The sequence below is a fragment of the Ovis aries genome, chromosome 11 (genome assembly GCF_016772045.2).
Source record: "Ovis aries strain OAR_USU_Benz2616 breed Rambouillet chromosome 11, ARS-UI_Ramb_v3.0, whole genome shotgun sequence".
Classification (NCBI taxonomy): Eukaryota; Metazoa; Chordata; class Mammalia; order Artiodactyla; family Bovidae; genus Ovis; species Ovis aries.
In genome coordinates this window covers 24,221,200-24,245,761 of record NC_056064.1, presented here as the reverse complement: position 1 = coordinate 24,245,761, position 24,562 = coordinate 24,221,200, and the positions used below count along the sequence as shown (strand labels likewise).

The following is a 24,562-nucleotide window of genomic DNA, read 5'->3' as shown; positions in this document are numbered from 1 at the left end:
CGAACAGCGCTCCGGTCGGTGATTGGCCGGAGACTTCTTAACTATTCATAAGGGGGCGGGCCTGGTTGGGCCGCCTTTGTTAACCAAGAGAGGGCGCGGCCGCGGGGCTTTTCGCTGAGGGCTTCTCTAAACTACGCTTGGTTACCAAGTTTTGGGTCGAGATGTCCTACGTCCCGGGCCAGCCCGTCACCGCCGTGGTGGTGAGTGCGCTCGCGCGGGCTCCTCCTCGTCTTGGCTTGCCCCCACTTTGCAGATAGGTAAACTGACACCTCAAACAGGTTGACAGAGCGTCGAGCGGGGCTCTTGCAAACTTGCAGCCAGAGCTCCGATTCCCGCTCTGCCTGAGCTGGGCCGCGGTCTTCCCCAGCCATGCAACAGAAGTGCCTGGGACCCAGAAACCTGAAGAGCCAGGATCCAGGCCAGACCCCGCGTATTACTGCTGGCGCTTTGGACTTCTCTCAGCCAGCCGGGGGCAGGGAAGATTGAGGAGAAAGGCTCCGGCTGTGGGAGTCTGGGAAAGCGCCCTTTTCCTGGATCTGTGTCCCCAGCTGGGCAGCCGCGAGGGCCGGGCGCCGGCCCCGACGTCTATGAGTCGCAGCCTCTGGAATGAGGAAGTGCTTCCTCCGCTCTAGCCGGCGCCGCCGCCCAGAGGGAGGCTTGGTGGGGTGGAGGTGGCCGGGGCCAGGGTAGCAGCCAGACCCTCACCCTTCCTGTGCAGCCCTTCCTTCTCGGACCCACCGCCGCCCGGGCCAGAGTGAAGGTTCATACAACGGGCTCGATCCTGATCGAACTTTCCCTGGATTGCCAGCCCTAGGGGCAAAGTCCAGATCCCCTAGCTGGCACCTGGGGCCTGAGGAGACCTTTTGGGGTCCGCTGAGGCCCTCCTCTTCTCCCTTGGCTAGTCTCGGGTGCCAAGTACTATTAGAAAAGGTAAAGGCAGGCGGGGACATTAGAGCCAGATGTTAATGCCACAGCCGGATGGGACCTGCAGGCCCCATTCTGTGGCTGAGGTGGGGAAACTGAGACCTAGAGAGAAGTCTGCTGCTGCTGCTAAGTCTCTTCAGTCGTGTCCGACTCTGTGCTACCCCATAGACGGCAACCCACCAGGCTCCCCCGTCCCTGGGAGAGGTCTGGTCATGCTTAATTGTGCAAAGAAGCCCTCAGAAAGGAACCAGGTCGCTGAGAAGAAATGCCTTCTGGGCAGGGAGCGGGTTGGGTGGAAGTCCCAACCCTGGGGCCTGGGACTGGCTACAGTATTTCAGATGGCAGTGCTGGGGACTCCTGCAGTCAGGTGGTGTGACCAGGGAGCCACTGATAAAGCTGACATTTGAGGCTGAGCTTAGAGCACCAGCTCCAGGACCTGTTGACAGCAGTCCTCAGCTTCACCCTGGGTGCACCAGCCTCTTTTCCCAGCTCTCTAGCTGCCCTAAAGAGAAAGGGTCAAGTTTGCTCCTTAGCTGGGGCGGAGGTGGGGAATGGGCTTAGGTAGGAAAGCATAGAGGGGCAGTAACCTGCTTGACCTTGCCCAGCAAATCAGTGACGGGACCTTCTCTCCCAGGCTTAGAGCCTGTACTTTTTTCTGACCTTGGAGAGTGTCAAAGGTGTGCAAAGGTGTATGTCAGAGGAGGTGGAGGCGGGCCTGGAGGAGCGCACACTTTTGGGCACGAGGACGTAGGTCCACTGGGCCACAGGTATCATGCTTCCTACAACCCCTTTCTCACATGTCATGGCTGGTCCCTGGGCCTTCCTCAAAGCTTTAGGACCTTGGCCTTCCAATTCTTCTCATACTAGGAACATGTCTGAACACGGTGGGTGGGGTCTGGCCTCTCCCTCTTGTGTCTTGGATCCAGGATGGGGTGGAAGAAGCTCCTCCCTACCCCATGCCCTCTCCCGTGTAGTGAACATTTTGGCTTCTCCTCTGAACGCTGGCTTTGTAGGCTGGTCTGCTTTCTGGACCCCTGCCTGGAGCTCTCCTGGCTCTCCAGCTCAACATGTTCCTTCCCCTCTGGGGTCCCCATCTGGGAGGTGGTGTTCAGCCAGGCCAGGTGGCCGGCCCGGTGCTTCCCTTGATGCTTTTCTGCCACAAGTAGTCTGGAGTCTGTTTTTTCATTTTATTTTAAATTTGGCTGCGCCTGGTCTTTGTTGCAACATGTGGGCTCTTAGCTGTGACCTGTAGAATCTAGTTTCCTGACCGGGACCCCCTGCATTGTGAGTGAGGAGTTTTAATCACTGGGCTACCAGCAAAGTCCCTGGAATCTGTGGATCTCACTTTCTTAGTGGCTCATGTCCCTTGGCCTCCATATCCCACCTTGGTGAGACGTCTGTTCCCCTTCTGCCTGAGTGGTTGTTCTAGCATCAAATTTGACCACCATCTACCATCACCCAGCCCTCCCCAACTTAGAATCAAGATCAAGTGGCCAAACTCCTTGTCAGTCCAAGGCCTGGTGCTAATGGTACCTCCTTCCTGAAGCCCCTCTGGTCGAGATCCAGTCACCTTTTGCTTTGGTTTTTTTCTTCTTCCTGTTAAGACCCTCAACTTTGGAGGTGGGGCTGTCTGGTCTGTCTCCCAGCATCTGGTGACTGGAGGTGCCTGCTGAGGACTTTGAAAGAAGCTTGGCACAGATGGGAACCCCCAACCTCAGAGTATGGTGGGAGAGCTCTAGATCCCTTCTCCGCTTCCTACACTGCACAAGTCAGGGCCTGAGGCTTAGGGAGATGCCCCCTCCCTCCTGTCCTCCCAGGCTTCTTGATCTGCAGTTCCGGTCCTGTACTGTACACTCTGGTCTCGTGGACATGTATCCACAGTACCTTCAAGCCTCTGCTCCTGTTCCTTTGGCCAGGACAGCCCTTCCTCCTTTCTGTGCAAGTCCAGTCTCTGCTTTTCCTGAAGCATCTCCTGGCTTGCCCTGGACAGGGCTGGCTCAGCAATCTGAACTGGCTCAGCCAGGTGCCTGCATTTTTTTTCGGGGCCTGACCACTCCTGCCCTGTGTGGTCCCTCCCTTGGGACACAGGAGCCCATCCAGAGCAGCCACAGCAGCTTGGCTTAACATGTGTGAGGAAGGCTGGTGCCTGAGGCAGAGGAAGCTGGGAGAGGTTGGGACAGAGGGTTGTGGAGGTGGACTGGTATGGCTGAGTTCTGTCTCAACCCCCCAGCCTCCCAGCCTCGTGACCAGCTAGATTCCTGGTGACCAGCTAGATTCCTGCAGGAGGCCCTGGGCCCTTCCCCCAGGACATGGCTACCCAGCCACCTGAGGCTGCTGCAGGGGTCACAGACCCCATTTGCTCTCTATACCTGCTCATCCCCAACTCGTTTTCATCTTTGCCAGCAAAGAGTTGAAATTCACAAGCTGCGTCAAGGTGAGAACTTAATTCTGGGCTTCAGCATTGGAGGCGGAATTGACCAGGATCCCTCCCAGAACCCTTTCTCAGAAGATAAGACAGACAAGGTGAGCTGGACTAGGATCTGGGGACCTCTCTGTGGGGCACAGAGGCCTGAGATAGTGGCTCTTTGCTTCCTGGGCCTTTGTGGAAGGAGCAGGCCTCATCTCTCTCAAATGGTCCTCTCTTAAGAAGGTCCAAGAAAAAAAAGGAAGGTCTAAGAGGTGATCTGGTGGGAGTAACTAGGGGTGGGGTGAGGGAGAGTAGGCCTCCCAGCCCTCCCAGCACTAGGAAGGCCTGCTCAGATGGAGCCCAGGTGGCCGGCAGGGGTTGGAGCATCCGTGGGGCTGCCCTACTTTCCCCTTGGCTGTCTTAGTGTGGCCAGGGTGTGGGATAGATGGCTAGGAGTATGCTCTGCTGGGCTTTGCTCTATGGCTAGGAGGCCAGTCCAGTGATCCCCCAGGGACTGATGTGGGCTGCCTCTTCCCAGGGCATTTACGTCACACGGGTATCCGAAGGAGGCCCTGCGGAAATTGCTGGGCTGCAGATCGGGGACAAGATCATGCAGGTAACCAGTGTCCCGAAAGAGGAAAACAGGGCTTGTGCTGGAGGATGTAAAGCCCTTGGGGGTGGTGGGGCTGCCCCTGCCTACCTCCCTGGGCACCTGGGAGACACACCGAAGTAGTTTAGGAGCCTGTGCTGGATCCCTCGTGTGTGTGTGTGTGTGTGTGTGTGTGTGTGTGTGTGCGCGCGCGCGCGCGCACGTGTCCAGCCCAGGGACAGCAGCTTGGGTGACCCAAGCCCCCGAGAGCAGTCCTATTTTCAGATCCCGGAAGGCAGCGACCTGAAGTGGGCTGTGTTCTCTCCCTGGGCCAGGTCAACGGCTGGGACATGACCATGGTCACACACGACCAGGCCCGGAAGCGGCTCACCAAGCGCTCGGAGGAGGTCGTGCGACTGCTGGTGACGCGGCAGTCGCTGCAGAAGGCGGTGCAGCAGTCCATGCTGTCCTAGCAGCTGCCAGGGTCCCTGACCTGCGCCTGCCCGCCCCGTGTACAGTGACACCACGTCCATGCTCTGTCTGCCTCTCATCCTGGCTTCTGCTCATTGCTGGGTCCCCAACTCAGAAGGGCAAGAGCGGATTCCTGGCCCGGCCTGATCCCCTCTCCCCCTACTGGCCCAAGGCTCTGGGACCATTTCTCCCCCTTGGATGCTGAGGACTGGCAACAGGGCCTGGAGCCGAGTCACAGTCAGCCTGCAGTGGCCAGTCTTGGCCCCCAGACCCTGCTGCCTGGCCACAGTAGTGCCCAGGTGATTGGGGCCCCCTTCCTGATAGTATCACACAGCTGAGCAGCACAGGGCTTGGCCCTGACCCCGGTTCTCAGCTCCACAGTGCCTGTGCCCCACGCTTTTCCCTGCATCCCCCCAAGGGGACTTGATTCACTGCCAGAGACACTACGAAGGTCTGCCTGGATGGAAGCCAGGCAGGCTCATAAGTCACCCCATTTCACCCCCACCCCCAAGGGGCGCTGGCCTCCCCCAGGGTTCGCCGGCTTACAGGATTTAGACGAGGGTAACATTTCAGGGCAGTTTTCAGGATTGCCATTTTTCTCTATGCCTGTGGGTTTAACTTTTCTATTTTTTTAATCACAGCTTTGATACAAAGTGTTTTTTATCTCACTCTTTGGAGGTGCCAGTTCAACTTTGGAATTTAAGCTTACTAATTCACACGTGGGAGCTACTCTTAGTGAGGGCACTGGCCTGACTTTGGTTACTGTGGAAATGGGGCAGTGGGAAGCTGCCCTACGTCCTGTGCCCAATAAACAGTGCTGGAATTCATTCATCAGGGGTCTTTGCTGAGACACGGGGGAGGGATATTTGGGGGTGAACTGTCAGAGGGCTTTGGCCATGGATGGAGCTCATCTATTCCTAAACCCACTGATGCTGTACTGGGCCAGGGCTGCTCTGTGGGAATGCCTGAAAGTCCCTTCACTGGAACTGGGCCAGGGAGACCCCCACTACCCTTGTGTAACCTAGCCTCCGCTCCCATCGGGAAGGGGCCTCATGGACACCAAAGGCAGACCCGCACCCCCTGAGACATAAGAGAACTTGGTTTATCCATGCCAGGGATGCAGGCTGTGGTTTGATGGTATGGGAGTGAGCTGGGGGGCACTGTGCCCTCTGCCTGGCCCAGGACTGGTTGCAATACTGACTCTGGGAATTGCCGCCACTCATGGACCCACCTAGCCCAGGCAGGTCAGATTTTTGCAATCTCCCATCTTTAAAGTGTGTTACCCAACCACACACTGGGTGGCCCAAATAAATCAGGCATGTGGGCTTGGTCAGGCTGCACTTTCTGCTTTAGAGAAACAAGTCCCTAAATTCTTTTATACTTAGTACGGCTGGCTAGAGGAGGAATCTGGAAGATTTACCACTCCCTCCCCTGCCCCTTCTCCCACATACCCTTAAAGAACCCATCCAGCCCTTGCTTACGGCCACACAGCCGGACTGCCACGCCTTTGGTCATGCAGACAGTCCCTGTGGGACCAGCCTGGCCCTGAGCATCCAACAGTGCCACCCAGCAGGGCTCCCCTGGTGATACACCAGGTTGGCACACAGCCATTTTGGGACTGGTGAACTTCGAAATCCACGCACTTCCTTACGATGGAACGACTGAGGCTGTCTCTCTAAGCCCTAAGGACTTGGTTCGGAAGCCAACACACCTGCCTCCTGCATCTGGCAAATGCTCAGTGTGCAGAGAGGAAATGAATCAGGTTTAATTGAGGACAGAAGCCCCTCATTCATCTCATGGATCGACAAGCTCGAGGTATGGACAAGGCACATCTACCTCCCCTCCTGCCAGAGGCAGGACGACTGCTTGGGGTGGGAAGGAAGGGGCTCTGGGGTCAGGCTGGGCCCACAAGGAGTGTGTGAGGTGGTCTCAAGTCCTTTGAGGCTCTGGAACAGCCGCAAGTTGGTGAGTCTCAGGTCGGAGTCTGGGAAAGTGAGGGAAGGAGCTGCTCTCACCACTGGGCAGGTCTAACATGCACAGAGTCGGACACGACTGAAGTGACTTAGCGGCAAGGCACAGACTGGTGTGTGTGTATGTGTGTACGTGTGTGTCCTGTCCTCCAAACTCAGGGCAAGGAACACGTGTGGGGCCTGAATATGGGAAAGTGGAGGTAGGCAGAGGCAGAGGAAAGTAAGCCACTCACTTCCGAAGCATCCCTCTGAAAAATCCCAATTGGCTCGTTAGTGTGATGACGATCCGGAGAGAGCTGGATGTGAGCTCAGTTCCGAACCAATCTGTTGGGCACCTCAAGGTTTGGAAATACTGGTTCTTTACGAGAGCCTGGCTGGGGCCACCTGGATGTAGGATGAGTGTCCGCACAGTGAGTGCTCAGGGAACACAGCCTTCAGAGGCGGCGCCCCAAGGCCTAACTCTGAAGTCCTGGCCCCTCTGCCACCAACACCAGCACGTGCGGGTCTATCGGGCACAGCACCTGGCTGCTTGGTCTCTGAACACAGCAGTGGCAGCAAGGCTCCCTTGACTCTCCCAGCTGCCAGGTCAGTCCTTCAAGCCGCTCCCAGAAACACTGGTTGCTTGGGTGGTGGGGCAAGGCTTTCAGCTCCAAGCTCAGTGCTCAGTCCTGCCTGGGACAGCTGCCAGAAGCCCTGTGTGCTGCCTGAAGCCTTAAAGAAAACAGATGTAGCATCAAGATGCAGGAGGGCCAGGCGCCCGACCGGAAAGGCCCGGGGCCACAGGCCTCTGGGGAGACCAGGAGGGACCGCCAGCTGTTAATCTCTGCACACAGTCAGGGTTCCCTATCCCAGAGGGAGGGTCCTCCCTGGCCTGGGAGAGTCCAGGATGAAGGCAGGCTGGCTCAAGTTTAAGGCGTCTGGCCCTGAGGAAGAGAGTGCTTCTCCGCACGGAGCCAGCCCAGCTCTCCAGACCGCTTCTCCAGCCTTCCTGATGGAAACTTCCCCACCAGGGCCCGGGCCTGGGCTCTTTCCACTGGTTCCCGGGGAGCTAGTTCAGCTGGTCATACCCTGGTTTCTTTCTGTACAAGCAAAAGTGCTGGATGAAGAAGACAACATCGAAGATGATGGAGAAGATGCCGAGGCCAAACTTGGTCGGGTCTCCGAAGATCAGTGTCCACTGGTCTGTAAACAGCCAGAGGGGACGGGATGGGTTGTGGTTTTAGGTTGGCTGCTTCTCAAACAGCTGGAGCAAGTGGGGCTTCAGGGAGTTGGTGGAGTGGGGGTTCCCTCCTTTGCCCAGGAAACCACAAATCCTCTAGCTGTCAAATCCCCTGGTGGTCAGTCCAGTGATTAAGAATCCACCTTCCAATGCAAGGAATGCAGGTTCAATCCCTGGTTAGGGAACTAAGATCACACACCATGCTGTGTGCTCAATTGTGTCTGTCTTGCGACACCATGGACTGTAGCCCACCAGGCTTCTCTGTCCATGGGATTTCCTCCTCCAGGGGATCGTCCCCACCCAGGGATCCAACCCAGATCTCCTACAGTGCGGGCTGATATTTTACCACTGCACCACCTGCGAAGGACGCAGCCAAGTAAACTGAGAAATGCCCCCTAGGGGAGCCTCACCCAGGGCCCTGGACTGGCTAGGATTCCAGAGTGGGGGAGGGGTGGTTCCCAGGAAGCCCTGCTCCCACCGCCCTGCGCCTCCAGCCGTCCAGGCGGGCAGCAGCCTGCTGGTTGACTCACCATTGTTGTAGGACTGCAGGAACATCTGGAGGAGGCTGAAGCTGCCCCCAGTGAAGTCCAGAAGCACGTTGCCAATGCTCCAGCCCTCGGTGCTTTTGTAGCGAAAGTTCATGTAGGCCTGGGCCAGACAGACAGAGGGCGGTAAGGGGGCTGAGCGGCGGCCTCCTGCACCTTGTGACTATGTCCAAACAAGAGCGGCTCTCATGCCTCCTACTCCTCTGGACCTCAGCCCTCAAAACACAATGACCAGCAGGCACAGTCTGGGCGGGTCCTGGGGTCTCCTCTGTGAGCCAAGCGAATAGAGCTCTCCTCCCTGCCCCCCGCCCCAAACTCCCCACTCCAGCCAGGGCGATGGGAGGAAGAAGAAGGGTGTGTGTGGATGCCGTCTCTGTCTTCTTCATCCTTCCGTATATCCTGGCTTTCAGGCAACTCTGATTTGTTTCTTCTCACCTTCAAATGGAGGTTCTCCCCAAACTCAGCCTGGACTTCATGTTGGGCTTATGAACACAGCCTGGGAGGTCCGATGATCTACTTTGGAATCCCAGCTTCACCATGGGAGCTGTGTTACCTTGGGAGAGTGACTTGAGTTCTCCTAGCCTCAGTTTTCCCACCTATAGAGTGGATTTAACTCCTTCCCCAGCCCTGCTGAGGCTCTAGGGCCTCCACCTTGGGCTTCCCAGGTCCAGTCCACTTGGACATCATTCCTCTTCCAGGTATCAGGGCCCCACACCCTTCCTCCAACACCAGCCCACTCTGGGCTTCTCTGTGCGACCGCTCTTTTCACCACCCGAGGGACGGCCTGGCCTCTGTAGTGGTCTTCTCCCAGTCAGCCGCCTGTCAGGTCCCCTTCTTGGCCCTCTCCCATTATGTTGCATGCTTGCTGCCACCTCTCCAGTCCTGGATGGTCCTAGACATCTCCAACTGAGGCTCCTGCCTCCCAGGTTTCCCAGGCCCAAGGCTTCCCACACTCAGGACTGAGGCCCTACTTACCCCAGGCCCTTCCCCTACTCTGAAGCCTCCTTCCCAAGCCCCCTGGGCCCCGATCCCACCTTCCTAGCTTCACACTGCTGCACCAGCAAGGCCTCCCCTGACAGCGCCTTTGTGCAGAATGCACTGGCCTGGAGTGGCCCCTCCTGCCTGGTCCATGGGACGGAGTCCTGCTGATCCTTAAGGGTATGGCTCTGTTCCCATGCCCTCCAGGGGACTGGCCCTGACTCTGGCCAAAACGTTCTCCTTCCTGAGTCCCCGGAACAAAAGGTTCCCTGTGCTGGGGAAGCAAGTTAAAGGAGGTCCCAGATTCATGAGTAGAGCCTGTGGTTGTCAGTTCTTTCATACCTGAACTGGTCCTAGGCCATTCTGGCTGTGGCAGGAGCTGTGTATGACTCTCAGTCCCTGAGTCTGAGTAGGCCTGTCCTGAGCACTTGAGGGAGGGTGTGAGGGCCCACAAGGAGGACCCTGGGTGCTGGTGGGCTGCCTCCTCCCAGCTCATCTCCCCAGTATCCTGCTGTGGCTTGCCAGGGACATCAGTTGGTGGTTATGGGCAGCGGTGGTAGGGTGGCAGGCAAGACTGAAGTCATTGGAAAGGTCGCAAAGGAGAGAGACGAGTGACCTACATGACCCCTGACTCTCAGAAGTGAGCGTGCGTCAGAGAAGTGCCAGCAACTTCCCCATGGGATTCCTGGGCCCAGGGAGGAGCAGGCAGAGGTCACGGCTGGCTTGGTGTGATGTCCCACTCCTGCTGGGCTCGCTGGCCTTCTCCTAGGAGCTTTCCAACCCACATCTCCTTGCCCCAGTCAGAAACTGCCCCCAAGAAACCCATGTCCCTCTCATGCTAACAGCCACGGGAAAAGGCGGGCAGACCTTGGAGGTACCTGTGGAAAATACTTGACCAGCGTCACTGCCAGCTTGATGTAGGAGAAACAGAAGAGAAACTGCAGCCATGTTGTTGCCCCGACCGCAGCCATGATCAAGGCGATGAGCGTGAAGAGCCAGGAGAGCACCAGGAAGCTGATGGCCGGCCAGGACACATGCTGGTTGCCTCGCTGGGGATCAGAAGGGGAGGGGGAAGGGAGGGACATGGGTGGGGTGGGGGTGGGGTGTGGAGAGCCCAGTACCACCCACACCTTGTCACTATCAGAGCTTCTGGTTCCATCCTTCTTGGACTTAGCAGAGCCCTTTTGCTTCTTGTTCCCACGCTGCAGAACTGGGTCCCTCTCAGAATCCACCAGCAGTGAAGGATGTGAGGACCTGGCCCCTATCACGCTGGAGGCCTGGCACCTCACTGCAGCCCGGGCTCCTTCAGCCACCCGAGGGAGCCTGCTCAACTCTGGAATCTCTCCCCACCCGTGTACCATTCCCCAAAGCAGGCCTCCCTCATATAACCTTCTCAGCAAAGGGTAAGAAAATCCAGAAGGCTCGTGAAGGTCGGGGCTGAGCAACCCTGGCTGACCCTGCAGGTGGGAAGAGAATTCCCGGGGGGAAGTGGTGCACCCACAGGGGAAGTGAAAGAGAATAGCGGCATCAATGATGCCCTGGAACGTGCTGGCTAACGCCGTCCCTCCCTGCTGAGACAGTGGATGGTGGTCCTCCAGCGACGCGGCTGTGCCCAGGCTCCCAGCCCGGCCCCCCAGGCTCCACCCCCTGCTCCCTACGTGGCCATCCTGGCCACACGCACCTGCGCGTGGTTCCTCTAGCTGCTCCCTGGGCTTCACAGGCCTGTCCCCTGCAGGGGTGGTCCACCCTGGCCCTCTTCCCCATCACCACAGAGCACTATTCATCCCATGGGCCACAGTTCAGCGCCCTCCATCCCCCTCCTCCCTGCTGAGTCGTGGGGCCCACAAACTGCCTGTGTTCTCCCTGCCCGCTCAGCTCTCAGCCTGCTGGGTCGTCACTGCCTCCCTGTGTCCCTCACCGCAGACCTGGGGGCGCCCAAGGGTTTGGGCTCAAAGGGCCCAGCATGGGGTCGTCTGGTCTACGATCCAGGAAGCAGATGTGAGTGGACGGACACATTTCCCTTCCGGGGGGCTTCTGTGTCCTGTGTAAAAGGGCAGGTGGGGCCCGGGCAGCGCAGGCTGCAGCAGGTGCCAGGGTCGCGGCTCACCTCGTACAGGAGGCACTGCACTATGACAACCAGGGTGAGGGCCACTGCATGCAGGCTGAAGAAGACGTCGTTGCTGTCCACGGGGTTCACGCCGTTGGGGTATTTGAGGAGAAACTGCTCCTGTATGGGGGTGGGGAGAAGCTGGGGGGTGAGGGGCATGAGGGGCAGCCTGGCCGCCAGCCAGCTTGGTGGGGCTGCGGGGGCAGGCAGGGCTGTACCTTGATGGAGGGCACCCAGAAGAGGCCAATGTTGAACACGCTGTAGGCCATGAACCCCATCAGGTTGAGGGCCACAAAGTCGAAGCTCAGACCCACGACACTGGGGGAGAGGGATGGGGAGACAAAGCAGGGTTGGCGGGGAGCCTGGGGGACTGGAGGACACAGAGCTCTTCAAGGAGAGCACAGTCCTCAGTCCCTCCATGCCCACCCCATGCCATCTGACCCCCTCCTCCTCCTGGGGCTGTCTGGAGGCCTCCTGCAGAGACGAAGTGCCTCCCACCCTGGCTCCCAGCTCAGCAGCCCCTCAGAGGCCCACGCGCCTTGTTGGCCTTGTGCCTGATCCCTGGGTCTTTAAAATCAAGGTGGGCCAGCTTTCTTCTCCAACTTGACACGAACTCCTCCAGGGCTCGGGGACCAGGAGCACAGCAGCTGTGGGTGGACCCCCCACCCCTCACCCCCTGTCGGCCCCAGCTCCTTCTCCATCTCAACTGAGAAGCCCCATTTGGTTGCTTTCAGAGAGGGGCTGAACTGGGAAAAAGACCAAATGCCCAGCACTGCAACTGTTACAGGGGCTCTTAGAACTTTCATATCAGACCACTTTTAAGAAAGGGCAGGGGCTTCCTTGTACTATAGTGGATGAGGATCTGCCTGCCAATACAGGGGACATGGGTTCGATCCCTGGTCCAGGAAGATTCCACATGCCCAGGAGTGACTAAGCTCATGTGCCACAGCTGCTGAAGACCCAGCTCTAGAGCCTGTGCTCAGCAACTTGAGAAGCCCGAGCACCACGAGTAGCTCCCGCTCGCCGCAACTGGAGAGAAGCCCAGTGCAGCAACAAAGACCTAGGGCAGCCAAAATAAATAAAATAAAAGGCAGGGGTGGGGGAGAGTGGGTAGGAAGACGGCAGAGCAGAGGGATAAGTCGGAATGCAGGCTGCCTACAGCTTCGTTGGCATGCCCGTCCTATTGGCCCCAAGTGAACCTGCTTGTACAGCTCCGTGGGTTACCTTTTCCGCCTCCAGTTGGTGATCACCTGAGGGTAGAAGGAGACCGACCAGGCCACAAAGTAGATCCAGCCGATCACCTGGTTTATGATGCTGACGATGTTGCTGTGGATCACCAAGAAGCGAATCCTTGGGCTGGAGAGAATGTGGGGGCTGGGGTGAGCTGGGGCTGGGTGTCTGGAAGAAACCCCACGCGCCGGCACTGGCTCCCTCCTCAGGGCCCCCACCGGTGGAGGCCATCCTACCTGGTCTGGTTGGAGTGATTTCCATGCAGATAAGTGGTAACTTGTCCAACACTTTGAGATGTCACTCGAAAAGAGGAATTTGTTGTTCCGGGAGGCACTACAACCTGTTAGAAAACTGAATCAGGTCCAGAGCTCCATAGTTATTGGGACCTTTAGGGAGCATCCAGCTCCAAGCTATTCACTAGGGAATGGAGGGACAGGTCACATAAGCCCCTGCCTTCTAGGAGCTTCCTAACAGGAGGGAGAAATGTTGGGCCAATCAGCCAACCAGAATTCTCCCTACTCCAGTGTTAGACGTTATGAGCAGAAGGGCCCTCCCTCCCCTGGCTTATCTCTGAGGGAAGGTGGGAGGGCTCTCTTCCTCTCACTAGATATTTGATTTTGGACAAGTTATTTGAGCTCTGATCTCAGTTTGCTCATCTGTAAAAGGGGATGACACAAGAGCCTACCTTACAGGGTTGCTCTGAACGACACGATGTCCGTAAAGCTTACAGCACCGACATGGCAAGCGGTGAACTGTTTACCATCACTACTACCCTATGATGACTGTTATTAACTCGACTTCCTCTACTGTGGACGGCTTTTCCAGATCCACAGAGAGATGTTTGCCCCATGCCCAGCCTGGCTGCCAAGAGACAAACCAGAAGAGATGCAACACACCAGACACTGCAGGGAGAACACCTTTACTCTCATTTCTGTCCAATGTTCATCGAAAGCTCTGCTGTAACAAACTGGAGGCCTGCCTGTAATATCTCACCTCCGCATCATGCCTCCTGACGCTCTCAAATTCTGAGTGAGGCAGGGAGCGGGATGAGACCTTCACTGGATCACACTGTCCCCCTACTCCCATCTCTCTGTTCCCTGGATCATGCCCGGGCCCCACTTTCCACCCGTGTCGTGGGCTCCATGAAGATGTGGCTCACTGGGTTGCAGTGGCTTCTTCAGGGACGCTTGAACATGTATTTTGGCTCTTAACCCCTGAAACCAGGGGACTTTGGCAGGACAATTGAAATGGTGCAAGTGGCTGCTGCAAAGCCTGGGATCCAATTCGTGGCCAGTGTCTTGTGAGCTTCATTTTCACAATAAGAGCTCTTGGCTCTTATTTTCCTATCCTCATCAATTCTTACTTTTAGCAGGTTTTGCTGGCAACATTATCTGTTTCTAAGTGGCCACCAAGTCCCTTCTGGAACTAGGCATCTGCCCTGTATCTGATCATGTGTCAATACTGTTGGCTTGCTCAGGGGCTCAGAGCTGATTTGCAGCCCATTTCTACAACCACTCAGGGCCTCCTGCTGAGCCTCAGGGCTACCACTTCATTCTGTGTTTATCTTCATTCCTGTGTTTATCTCTCATCTGTTTTTTTCCCCTCCCTACCGATTAAAAAAAAAAAAATCAAGTTGACTGGTAATTGGCTTGAATCCTCCGTTAGGTGGAAGCAGTGTTTATTAAAATATAAATGTATAAAGGCTATAAATAGCTATTACTATTATGCCAGACAGCCTCTGGCACTGGTTTTTCCAGACACTCAACCAATGGAATCCCAGAAGGGAACTTTGCAAACTTTAATGTGAACCCAAATCATCTGGGGACTCTTACTCATATGCAGATTTTTAATCAGTAGGTCTGTGATGGGGTATTTCTAAAAGGTTTTAAGGGGGAGAGATAGATTAGGAGTCTGGGATTAACATATATATATAGTATTGTATTATATATAAAATATATAACCAACCAGGGCCTACTGTATAACACAGGGAACTATATTCAATATTTTGTAATAACCTATAAGGGAAAAGGATCTGAAAAAGTATATAAGGGAATATATATTTGTGTGTATATTTAACAATCACTTTGCTGTACATACACCTGAAACGAACACAACACTGTAAATCAACTATATTTCCATGAAAATAAAATTTAAAAAAAGTTTTAGAGCAGAGATAATGCTGCTGATCCATGGATGCTCTTTGAGGAGCAAGGTCTTAAAAAAATCATCTTAAGAATTTCTTCTACATTCTCAGAACCATTTCTGCCTCACATTTTTTACCATCATCTTCCTAATTCCATCTTGACAGCATAAAACATCCAGTGTCAAAGAGACTAACAAAGCCCCAAATCAGAGATTTCTAGAATAACAGGTCAGGGGCAGCCCCCCGTATAAAAACAAGCTGGCCTACTTCTACAAGCACTTAGTTAAAATGTGTTTTGTTATCTAGTCATTTTCTACCCATTCTGTTAAGATTCATTACTTACTTCATCAGGGAGCTGAAGGATAGTAACGTTTTTTGAACGAAATGTGATTTCAAAAGTGATCACCAAGGTTGCATTTAAAGGGCGCCTGTGGAAGACAAGAGTCTGGTTACTGCTGAGAAGCTGGACTCCTTGAGGTCTCAATCCGCCCTCTGGATTTTGTGGCGGGCCTGGCATATCTCAGGCAATTAGGGTGACATAGGGCTATGTGCTTAGCCCTGGGGGTTTGAGAGGTGGGGTCCCTTTGGCCAAGTGAGAACACAGCTGGTGGGAAATAGTCTGTGAATGCCACACAAGGTGTTCAGAGGCCGACAGGACCATGGCATTTGCTTTCCCAGGAGAGACTTCCGAGAAGGCCCAGGCAGCATCCCCAGAAAGCGATGAGACATGTCTGAGTGGGAGCAGCTTGTCGAGCTCAAGTCTGGGCTTAGAGGCCTGGAGTTAATCTGGAAGGGGGTGGGAGGCTGCTCAAGGATTCTGTGCTAAGGGGGATGATGTGTTGTGTTTACAAGGTGTCAGTGTGCAGAAGTGGCAGTATCTGGGGATGGGATGCAGGTCTGTTAGGACGCCTTGGTCCCAAAGCTCTGGTTTGAGATCAGACATCCTAGGAGAGGTGAGGAAAAGGGAGAAGGAAAGAGGGGGGGAAAAAACCCACTAGGGTTCCAGATCTTCATCTTGGGGCATCCTCACGGCTGGGCGGCACAAGCTGGGGAAAGCAGGGAAGGGTAAAAAGGAGGTGGGCTCTCTGGCACAATCTGGACTAGGTGGGCACCCTTGTGTGGGAACCAGCAGAGGGCAGCTGGAGAGACTCTCAGATAAGGCTGACTGGGAGGATTGCACAGTGGGATCCACCCAAGGGAGCTGGATGCCATCTCAGAAAGTGCTGCCAAGTGATTCGGCTCCTTCTCCCAACCTTCAGTCAGCCAGCCAATCAGTTCAGTCGCTCAGTCGTGTCCGATTCTTTGTGACCCCATGGACTGCAGCATACCAGGCTTCTCTGTCCATCACCAACTCCCAGAGCTTACTCAAACTTATGTTCACCGAGTAGGTGATGCCATCCAACCATCTCATCCTCTGTGTCCTCTTCTCCTTTTGCCTTCAATCTTTCCCAGCATCAGTGTCTTTTCTAATGAGTCAGTTCTTCGCATTAGGGGGCCAAAGTATTGGAGTTTCAGCTTCAGCATCAGTCCTTCCAAAGAATATTCAGGACTGATTTCGTTTAGGATGGACTGGTTGGATCTCCTTGCAGTCCAAGGGACTCTCAAGAGTCTTCTCCAACACCACAGGTCAAAAGCATCAATTCTTCGGTGCTCAGCTTTCTTTATAGTCCAACTCTCACATCCATACGTGACTACTGGAAAAACCACAGCTTTGACTAGATGGACTTTCGTTAGCAAAGTAATGCCTCTGCTTTTTAGTATGCTGTCTAGGTTGGTCACAGCTTTTCTTCCAAGAAGCAAGCATCTTTTAATTTCATGGCAGCAGTCACCATCTGCAGTGATTTTGGAGCCCAAGAAAACCAAGTCTGTCACTGTTTCTATTGTTTCCCCATCTATTTGCCATGAAGTGATGAGACTAAATGCCATGACCTTAGTTTTCTGAATGTTGAGCTTTAAGTCAACTTTTTCATTCTCCTCTTTCACTTTCATCAAGAGGCTCTTTAATTCTTCTTCACTTTCTGCCGTAAGGGTGGTGTCATTTGCATATCTGAGGTTACTGATATTTCTCCCGCAATCTTGATCCCAGCTTGTGCTTCATCCAACCCAGCATTTTGCATGATGTACTTTGCATATATAAGTTAAATAAGCAGGGTGACAATATACAGCCTTGACGTACTCCTTTTCCAATTTGGAGCCAGTCTGTTGTTCCATGTCCAGTTCTAACTGTTGCTTCCTGACCTCCAGATTTCTCAGGAGGCAGGTCAGGTGGTCTGGTATTCCCATCTCTTTCAGAATTTTTCAGAGTTTGCTGTGATCCACACAGTCAAAGGCTTTGGCATAGTCAATAAAGCAGAAGTAGATGTTTTTCTGAAACTCTCTTGCTTTTTCAGGGATCCAATGGATGTTGGCAATTTGATCTCTGGATCCTCTGCCTTTTCTAAATCCAGCTTGAACATCTGGAAGTTCACAGTTCACATACTGTTGAAGCCTGGCTTGGAGAATTTTGAGCATTTCTTTCCTAGTGTGTGCGATGAGTGCAATTGTGCAGTAGTTTGAACATTCTTTGGCATTGCCTTTCTTTGGGATTGGAATGAAAACTGACCTTTTCCAGTCCTGTGGCCACTGCTGAGTTTTCCAGATTTGCTGACATATTGAGTGCAGCACTTTCACAGCATCTTTTAGGATTTGAAATAGCTCAACTGGAATTCCATCACCTCCACTAGCAATCTTCAGGACTCTCTTCAAATATTTAGAGCCTTGCAAAGGACCACTCTGAAGTCCAGTATCAACTGCTGGTCACTCAAGGAGCTAAGAAAAAGGCTCACGTGTCTTCCCCTTCCCACCAGAAACAAGGTTTCATCAGTTGTGGTGGGGAGAGAGAGACCTTGGGACCTCAATCTGCAGCCCAGGGCCGATGCCTGTCTTTCCCTGGCTTGTCTTAATGTGAAGAGGCAAGGGTATCACACTTAAAATATGAATATAGTGAGCAGGGGTCAGCCCTGACCCAGCCTTGGGGCAAACGGGCTGGACTGAGGACAGAGCTGGGCCTGGGAAACTTACGGGAGGGAGATGCTGACGCTGGTGGAGCTTCCGTTTTCCAGCTTCACGATGGGAGGTACAGAGAAGTCAACTGTTGACTCTGGAACAACCCAAATCAATAACATGAGTTGTTACGACCGAGAGCTCAGGCCCACAAGACACTGGGAGGAGGGGCCCTGACACTTGAACTTATGCTTCACAACCACCTCTATCCCCCAGGCGAAGACTCCCGAGGTTCTGAGATGCTAAGTAAGTGACTGGGCAGGAAATGCCCTCTTTATGCACTTTCTCCTCCTGCTGCTAGAGACAGAGGGAGACACAGGCCTGACCAGGAGATGCTGAAGCTTATTCCTCCCCCACAGATGAGCTCTAATGGTCTGCAGGAGTCACCCAGAAATAGAAACCACGGAGCCCAAAAATTGGTCACAAAGGAATTCAGCCACAATCTGGGACTAGATTGTGGGCTTAAACCACCTCTTCAGATGGAAAGCACAAGGGTTTCCTCTGTTCGTGGAGCTAAAATGGCCCGGCAGAACCAGTCCTGCCCCTTCCTGTAGTTTCAGAGACACCCCTGTGGCCCAGTTAACTTCTTTCTAAAAAACCGCCTTTGGTTCCCTGTAAAAGCCCAGCTCACCCCATTCACTGATCCCCTTCTGGAAGCTGACCCTGCTGGGGACTTGGGGGAGACTGATGAACAACACAGTTTCACTACCGGAGATTTCTCCTTGGCATCAAGATGTTAACTCAGGAGGAGGTAGACAGATAGGCCGCTGGGGTGAAGGAGGAAGGTTTGGGAGGCCAAACACTCCAGGGCAGTTGGCCACAGGAGTTACCTTCTCTTGGGCTCTTCCTTTGTTCTCTGGGCCGCACCGCCCCATCCCTGCCCCCACCCCAGGTGTGTCTACTTCACTTCCCTCACCTGGGAGACTTCAGGGTGACTCACAGCCTAAGGTGTGATCGTGAATCTAGACTGGGCTGGGAAGGGGGCCCACAGGAGAAAGCAGGTGTTCCATTTGATGAGCTCCGGTTCCTTCCGGAGGCTGTGGCTGCAGGTGAGGCCCAGGTCTTCCCCTCCCCAGACCCCTCAAATGCAGAAGATGAAGAAATGAAATTTTAGATACTCAGGTTGAGAAGGAATTTAAAAGTTCCCTAATTTGACCTCCACTGTCTTAGCTCCTTCTCAGTACTCCTCCCTGGTAGTTTCTCTTCCTCTGGCTGGACACCTGGGCCAGTGGCAGAGGAGGGGGGGGGGGCGGGGGGGGGGGGAGATGGGGAAGAGGCCGGAAAAAGGAAGAATAAACTCATCTCCCACAAGGGGACTGGCCAGCCTGAGACTCACCCTCTGGGGCCTGGGGCCTCTCAGACTCTACCCGAGCCACCTTCTCCCTGCCAGCCCCACGTGTGGATGCAGGTGCAGGCTCTGTCCTCAAAGGACGCCTTTCAGCCCAAGATGGGAGGCAGTTAGGAAGCTGGCATCATATAGTATCCTAAAAAGCACATTTTAGAGTCTGCCCCGGGGCAGGAGGCTTTGGATACCACATTGGAATACTCAAATGAGACTCCCTGAAGGCTCCTCCAAGACGAGCCTTTGCTTTTTAAAAACGCATCCTCATTGGCATCTCTCCCAATCCACACCAGCCACTGCCGTTCTCTAATTACTATACCAGTGAGAGGTGGGCAAAATGACGCCTACTGCAGACAGAAGAAAACAGAATTGCAAGAGGGGAAGAGTCCCGTCCACACAGCTCAGAAATGGTAGAGGCAGGATGCAAACCTAGGGCGGCTTCGGGTGCAGGGCTCAGGTCCTTGCCACTAGGTGGCAGCACTTCCAGGGTCCACCCACAGCCAGCAGGGGCAAAACACACTGAAGGTGAGTGAGCTCACTGTAGGCCCTCTCTTTTGTTCAGCCCCTCAGCCCTGTCTCACTCTTTGCGACCCCATGGACTGCAGCACGCCAGGCTTCCCTGTCCTGCACCACCTCCTGGAGTTTGCTCAAAATCATGTCCACTGAGTCAATGATGCCATCCAGCCATCTTATCCTCTGTTGCCCCCTCCTTCTCCGGCCCTCAATCTTCCCCAGCATCAGCCTTTTCCATTGAGTCAGCTCCCTGACCACTCCCCAAAGCAAAGACAAGACAGGCAGGGCGGAATGAAGTCAGAAACCCAATTCTAGCTCCTCGATTTTATGGTGGTTTCTGACTATTCCTTTATGACATTTAGGATAAAAGACTCAGTGACACAATGCAGCAGGGGTCCCAGTCTTGTTACTTGGTGGCTGTGTAACTTTGGGAGAGACTTCTACCCTCTCTGGGCTTGTTAGCCCTCTGTATAATCAAGTAGTAGCAGCTAAACTTGTTCTTTCCAAGGGCAATGAATTAGCATGACTAATGGAACTTTATTTAAAGCAAGCCAAGGTGCATGCATGCACACTTTTGGGCCTTAATCCCAGAGAATATGACCCAGCAGGTCTGGAGTTGGGGCTCTGGCATCCGTACTGAAGAATACCAGGCTCCATGGTGTTCTTTCTTTCTTGGAAGAAACCTCTTCTTTCTCAGAAACTGTTTCCCCACAAGCAATTCCCCACAAGTCACACCTTCCCCACAAGGTGTGACTGCAAAGTAACATGACTGATTGTTTAATAAACTTGGAAGAGCTGATCAGGTGACCAGTGTTTGCTCAGAGACTCAAGAGTCCAAATGAGTAGCAGTGGAACCACTTTGTATAGTTCTTGGCAAGCTTCGACAAGGGTTTGCATAGTTTGTGCAAGGTTAATTTGGAAACTTTGGTTGGGGGTTTTAAGATGTATTTGATTTTTTTTTTTTTTTTTTTTGCCACACTGTGAAGCTCATGGAATCTTAGTTCTCCAACTGGTGACTGAACCCAGGCACCTGGTTGTGAAAGCAGGGAGTCCTAACCACCTGGGAACTTCCAAGATGTACTTTAAAAAAAATTATTTTGATTTTTTTGGCTTCATTGAGTGGCATGCAGGATCTTAGTTCTCCAACCAGGGATCGAACCCATGCCCCCTGTATGGAAGTGTGGATTCTTACCACTGGGCTGCCAGGGACGTCCCTGTATTTGGTTTTTGACAACAGCCAGATGATAAAAATAATGGGCCTGGTGTCCTTGGAGGCTTTACACACCTTTCATGGAAAGAACTTCAGCAATGTTTGGGTGATGGAAAATTGATGATATGATACAGGCCTTTAAAAGGCCCTGCCCTGAAGGTCACGCCTCACAAGGACACACAAACCCTGATGTGTTTTTCGACAACCAGCCCAGATTCTGTAAGGCCCCTAGCCCTGCTGAGCCCAGTTTCTCTGTCTTTCTCTAAGGGAAGGGCTCTGTCATCTTACCAGGGGATGCTGGGCAGGCTCCTCAGGTGTCTTTGCTTGGCAGAACCAGGTAACAAGGTGGCCACCTCAGCTGCTTCTGCAGCATCTCCCAGGACCCATAAGTTACTCTGTGAGGTCCATGGGGTGAACACAAGCTCTTCTCTACAGACATTATCCCAGATTTTTGGAGCTCCACAGTTTGACATTGGTGATACAGAAAAGGGAAAAGGGCCCCCGGGGCAGAAAGTCAATTATTTGTGAACCATCTGGCTCCCTGTAAAACTCCTGGACTCCAGACCTCGGTCTGTTCCGCTACCTGGGTGGCCACCTAGCCAAGAGCAGATGGACACATGCTGTCTGGATGGTCCTAAACCTTTGGCTGCAAATAAGTAAGGCTACCTCCTCCGTTTCCCTCTACACAGCAGATAACCCATTTCTAGACTTACCACATTTCTCTATGAGCTGCAGGGGAAAAAGGATAAAAATAACCAGCCACCTCCTTATCATGTTCCTTGATTTCGATAAACTAGGAAGAAACACAAAGAGGAAGAGAAGTTCAGGTTAAAGTCAGATCTGCCTAGCAACAAGTGGGCAATAAGCGACCTGGAACCATGCATGGACAGTTCATAAAGGACTTTCACTTCACACCTGTGACCTCACAGGCTTTGCATCACCAGCTTGGAGAAGAGGACCCCAGAGAGGATCCATCTTTCTTTGATATGTGGGGAAATGGGCTCTGAGAGGCTCAGTGGGTTGTGGAAGGCCCTACCCTGAGGAAGTGGACAAATGCTGAATTTTTTCCTCTTCAACTGTTTTGTGCAACCTAGACAACAGAAAGAAAGATGCAGCTTTATTGGCTGGGGGTTCTTTTATTTTTCAGAAGATATTGAAACTGTAGTCAGATATCCACGAACCTATAAACTTTAAGGAAATTTTTTTTCTTTAAATAGCTTTATTATTTATTTTTGGCTGTGCTGGTTTTTCTCTGCTAGTTGCAGTGAGTGGGAGCTACGCTCTTGTTGCTGTGTGTGGGCTTCTCATTATGGTGGCTTTTCTTGTGGAGAACAGACTCGAGGGTGTGAAGGCTTCGGTAGTTGCAGCACTTGGGCTCAACAGTTTTAATTCTTGGGCTCTAGAGCACAGGCTCAATAGCTGTGTTGCACAGGCTTAGTTGCTCTGCAGCATGTGGGATCTTCCTGGATCAGGGATAGAACCCCTGTCTCTTGCATTGGCAGGCGAATTCTTTACCACTGAGCCACCAGGGAAGACCTCAAACCTTAAGGAAATTAACTTTATTTCCTGTCCTAGGAGAAGCGTCTATAGGTTAATGCCACCAACAGACTCTTGACTAGGACTTTTTCATTTGACAGGTGTCACTTTTCTGGGACCAGCAGGGATCACTGACAAAGGGGACCTGGTGTGGAACAACCCCCAGATCAGTCCTGGAGCAGCTTATCGGTTAAGTGAAGGAGATGGGTTGCTGTGTACCCATAACCCCCACGCATGAGAGGTGAACCAAAGGTCAGGATGGGGCAGATCAGCGTAAATATCCATAACTTGGTTTCTACATGCTGCTGTAGTGTACAGAAGCTTTCCCACCTTCCAGCATCTGTCTCCCCACTCTCTGGCCTCTGCTGGGTGCCTTGTCCTTGGCCCTGCATTCCCATGCTCCCTCCTCCTCTGCTTTCTGTAGGCTGACCTGCATGAAATTGCTCTCTGGTCTGTGTGGAATGACCTCCCTGCCCAACCTCTTCTTGCCACTCTCTTCTCTCCACACCTGCTGATGTCCTCAAGCTCAGGGTTTAGTCTGTCCCCCAGGGCAGATTCTGGGTTTTCTTTGAGGACTCAGACGTGCAGAATCAGGACTAACTGGCTCCTCCTTCATTCCACAGGAGTGGAATGTAGACTGAGGACCTTAAATTCTTAGACAACAAAAGTTCCCTGATCCCAAAGGCTGACCCACGTGGGAGGAAAGACATCAGGAGAGATAGAGACCTTGAGAGATATGTGGTAGAATAAAATGTTCAAAAAAGATCAAGTTAATAATTACACAAAAACTAGTGTCTTCCAAATGCTACAAAGTAGAAGTGGAGAATTTCATCATGATGGGCTCTGTGTGGCATGCTGCTCTTCCTAAGTAAGTTCTATATTCTAGGCTTCCCCCAGATGCCACCTGCTTTAAGAAGTCTCCCACTCCCAATCCCCTCCCCAGGGCTCCCTGGGGTCAGGGGTCTCCTGAGGCAGCTTCACTTGGTCAGGTATCCGGTTAATTCTGTCACCTGTTCCACCATCTGGAACTCCCTAGATCGTCTTCTCTTGGAGAAGTAACACAGAGAATGGCCAGGAACGTGTGTCCTGGAGAGTGACTGCACAGGTCTGAACCCGAGCTCCCCATTTATTAGTTGTGCCACTTTGGGGTGTTACTTGACCACCTCAAGCTCCAATTTCCTAAAGTGAAAACAGGGGCAGTGGAAACTAAATCACAGGATGTAAATGAAAAATGAAGCACGATTTGTGGCCCCTTCAGGCATGCATGCATGCGCATTCTCAGCTGTGTCTGACTCTTTGCCACCCCCATGGACTGTCTGTAGCCACCTGGCCCTTCTGTCCATGGGATTTCCCAGGCAAGAATACTGGAGTGGGTTGCCATTTCCTCCTCCAAGGGATCTTTCCCACTCAGGGACTGAACCCACGTTTCCTGTGTCTCTTGCATTGGTGGGTGGAATCTTTACCACTAGCCACCTGGTAAGTCCATAGCCCTTTTATAAGCAGTATTACAATTTCAAGAGGGAGAGGTTGGTAAGAAAAAAAGGTTGAGAAACAATGTTCTAAAGTGTTGATAAATACAACCCTTGTGGAGGGCACTTAGCAAGCTCTCACAAGGCCTACGTTGTTATTTCCCTCAACATTGTTCAGAGGCAGGGCCCAGCAGTCCTCGCTTCCTCCAGACTGAAAGCCCCGGAGACCGGAGAGGGGTTTCGTCCGCCCCACTCCCCTTGGAGCCCAGGCCGGTGCTCAGCACCTCAAAAAGAGTTTCTGAAGTGGTCTGTCCTCTCAGTGTCTCCCCTCTGGAAAGCCATCTGCAAATTCTGCCACCGGATTCAAGCGACAGCTAAGCAGAAGGCGGGGAAGAGGCGCTAACCTGCACTGGAACGGAGCCTCCCAAACTATCCTGGCAGCCCGGTGTCCCCTGCCTCCGTTCGCTACTACCAGAGCCCTTCAACCCGGGGGCTGTCCGGTACCGAGAGGCCGGGACTGGTGGCCGGTGAAGGAACCCTGGCGGGGCTGAAGGAGGCTGGATGCTCGGCAGGCTGCCCAACTGACTTGCTGTGCCAGTCTCTGGACCTCAGGAGGTCCGCCTGGGAAATGAGGCGGGGAAGGCGCGGGAGGCTGTCGGGGCCGCGTCGGCTCTCACCTGAGGTCCTCTAGGCTCAGGGCACCGACCAGATGGAACGAGGCAGTCGTCTCGGACTGTACGCGCTTCCCGGGGCCGGCGGTTATGGGAGGCCCAAGGCGCGAATCTTCAGGGCCTGGGAACTCCGAGATACTTTGGTGAGCGAAGCTGAAGCCTCGGCCAGTGCACATGCCTCGCGGGGCGGTCAGGT

The 24,562-nt window shown here is 53.6% G+C and overlaps 2 protein-coding genes across 3 annotated transcripts; one reads left to right on the top strand and one right to left on the bottom strand.

The window, feature by feature from the left end:
- The first annotated feature begins 105 nt into the window (after window positions 1–105).
- Window positions 106–5,218, top strand: TAX1BP3 (Tax1 binding protein 3). Of its 2 annotated transcripts, XM_004012570.4 has the most exons (4): window positions 106–200; window positions 3,328–3,447; window positions 3,870–3,947; window positions 4,256–5,218. In XM_004012570.4, exons 1-4 carry the CDS (start codon window positions 162–164, stop codon window positions 4,391–4,393), a joined length of 375 nt encoding a protein of 124 aa, XP_004012619.2. In that variant the 5' UTR covers window positions 106–161; the 3' UTR covers window positions 4,394–5,218. The 2 variants fall into 2 exon arrangements, with proteins under 2 accessions (XP_004012619.2, XP_027830921.1); XM_027975120.2 differs by lacking the exon at window positions 3,870–3,947.
- Window positions 5,001–24,452, bottom strand: CTNS (cystinosin, lysosomal cystine transporter). The gene is made up of 12 exons (XM_012185500.5): window positions 24,373–24,452; window positions 21,404–21,483; window positions 17,644–17,722; window positions 14,927–15,011; window positions 12,677–12,780; window positions 12,435–12,566; window positions 11,429–11,528; window positions 11,211–11,330; window positions 9,982–10,152; window positions 8,111–8,228; window positions 7,429–7,543; window positions 5,001–7,072 (listed from the first exon to the last, which is right to left on the bottom strand). The coding sequence occupies exons 2-12, from the start codon at window positions 21,462–21,464 to the stop codon at window positions 7,024–7,026; spliced, it is 1,134 nt and encodes a 377-aa protein (XP_012040890.1). The 5' UTR covers window positions 21,465–21,483; window positions 24,373–24,452; the 3' UTR covers window positions 5,001–7,023.
- Between the last annotated feature and the right edge of the window lie 110 nt (window positions 24,453–24,562).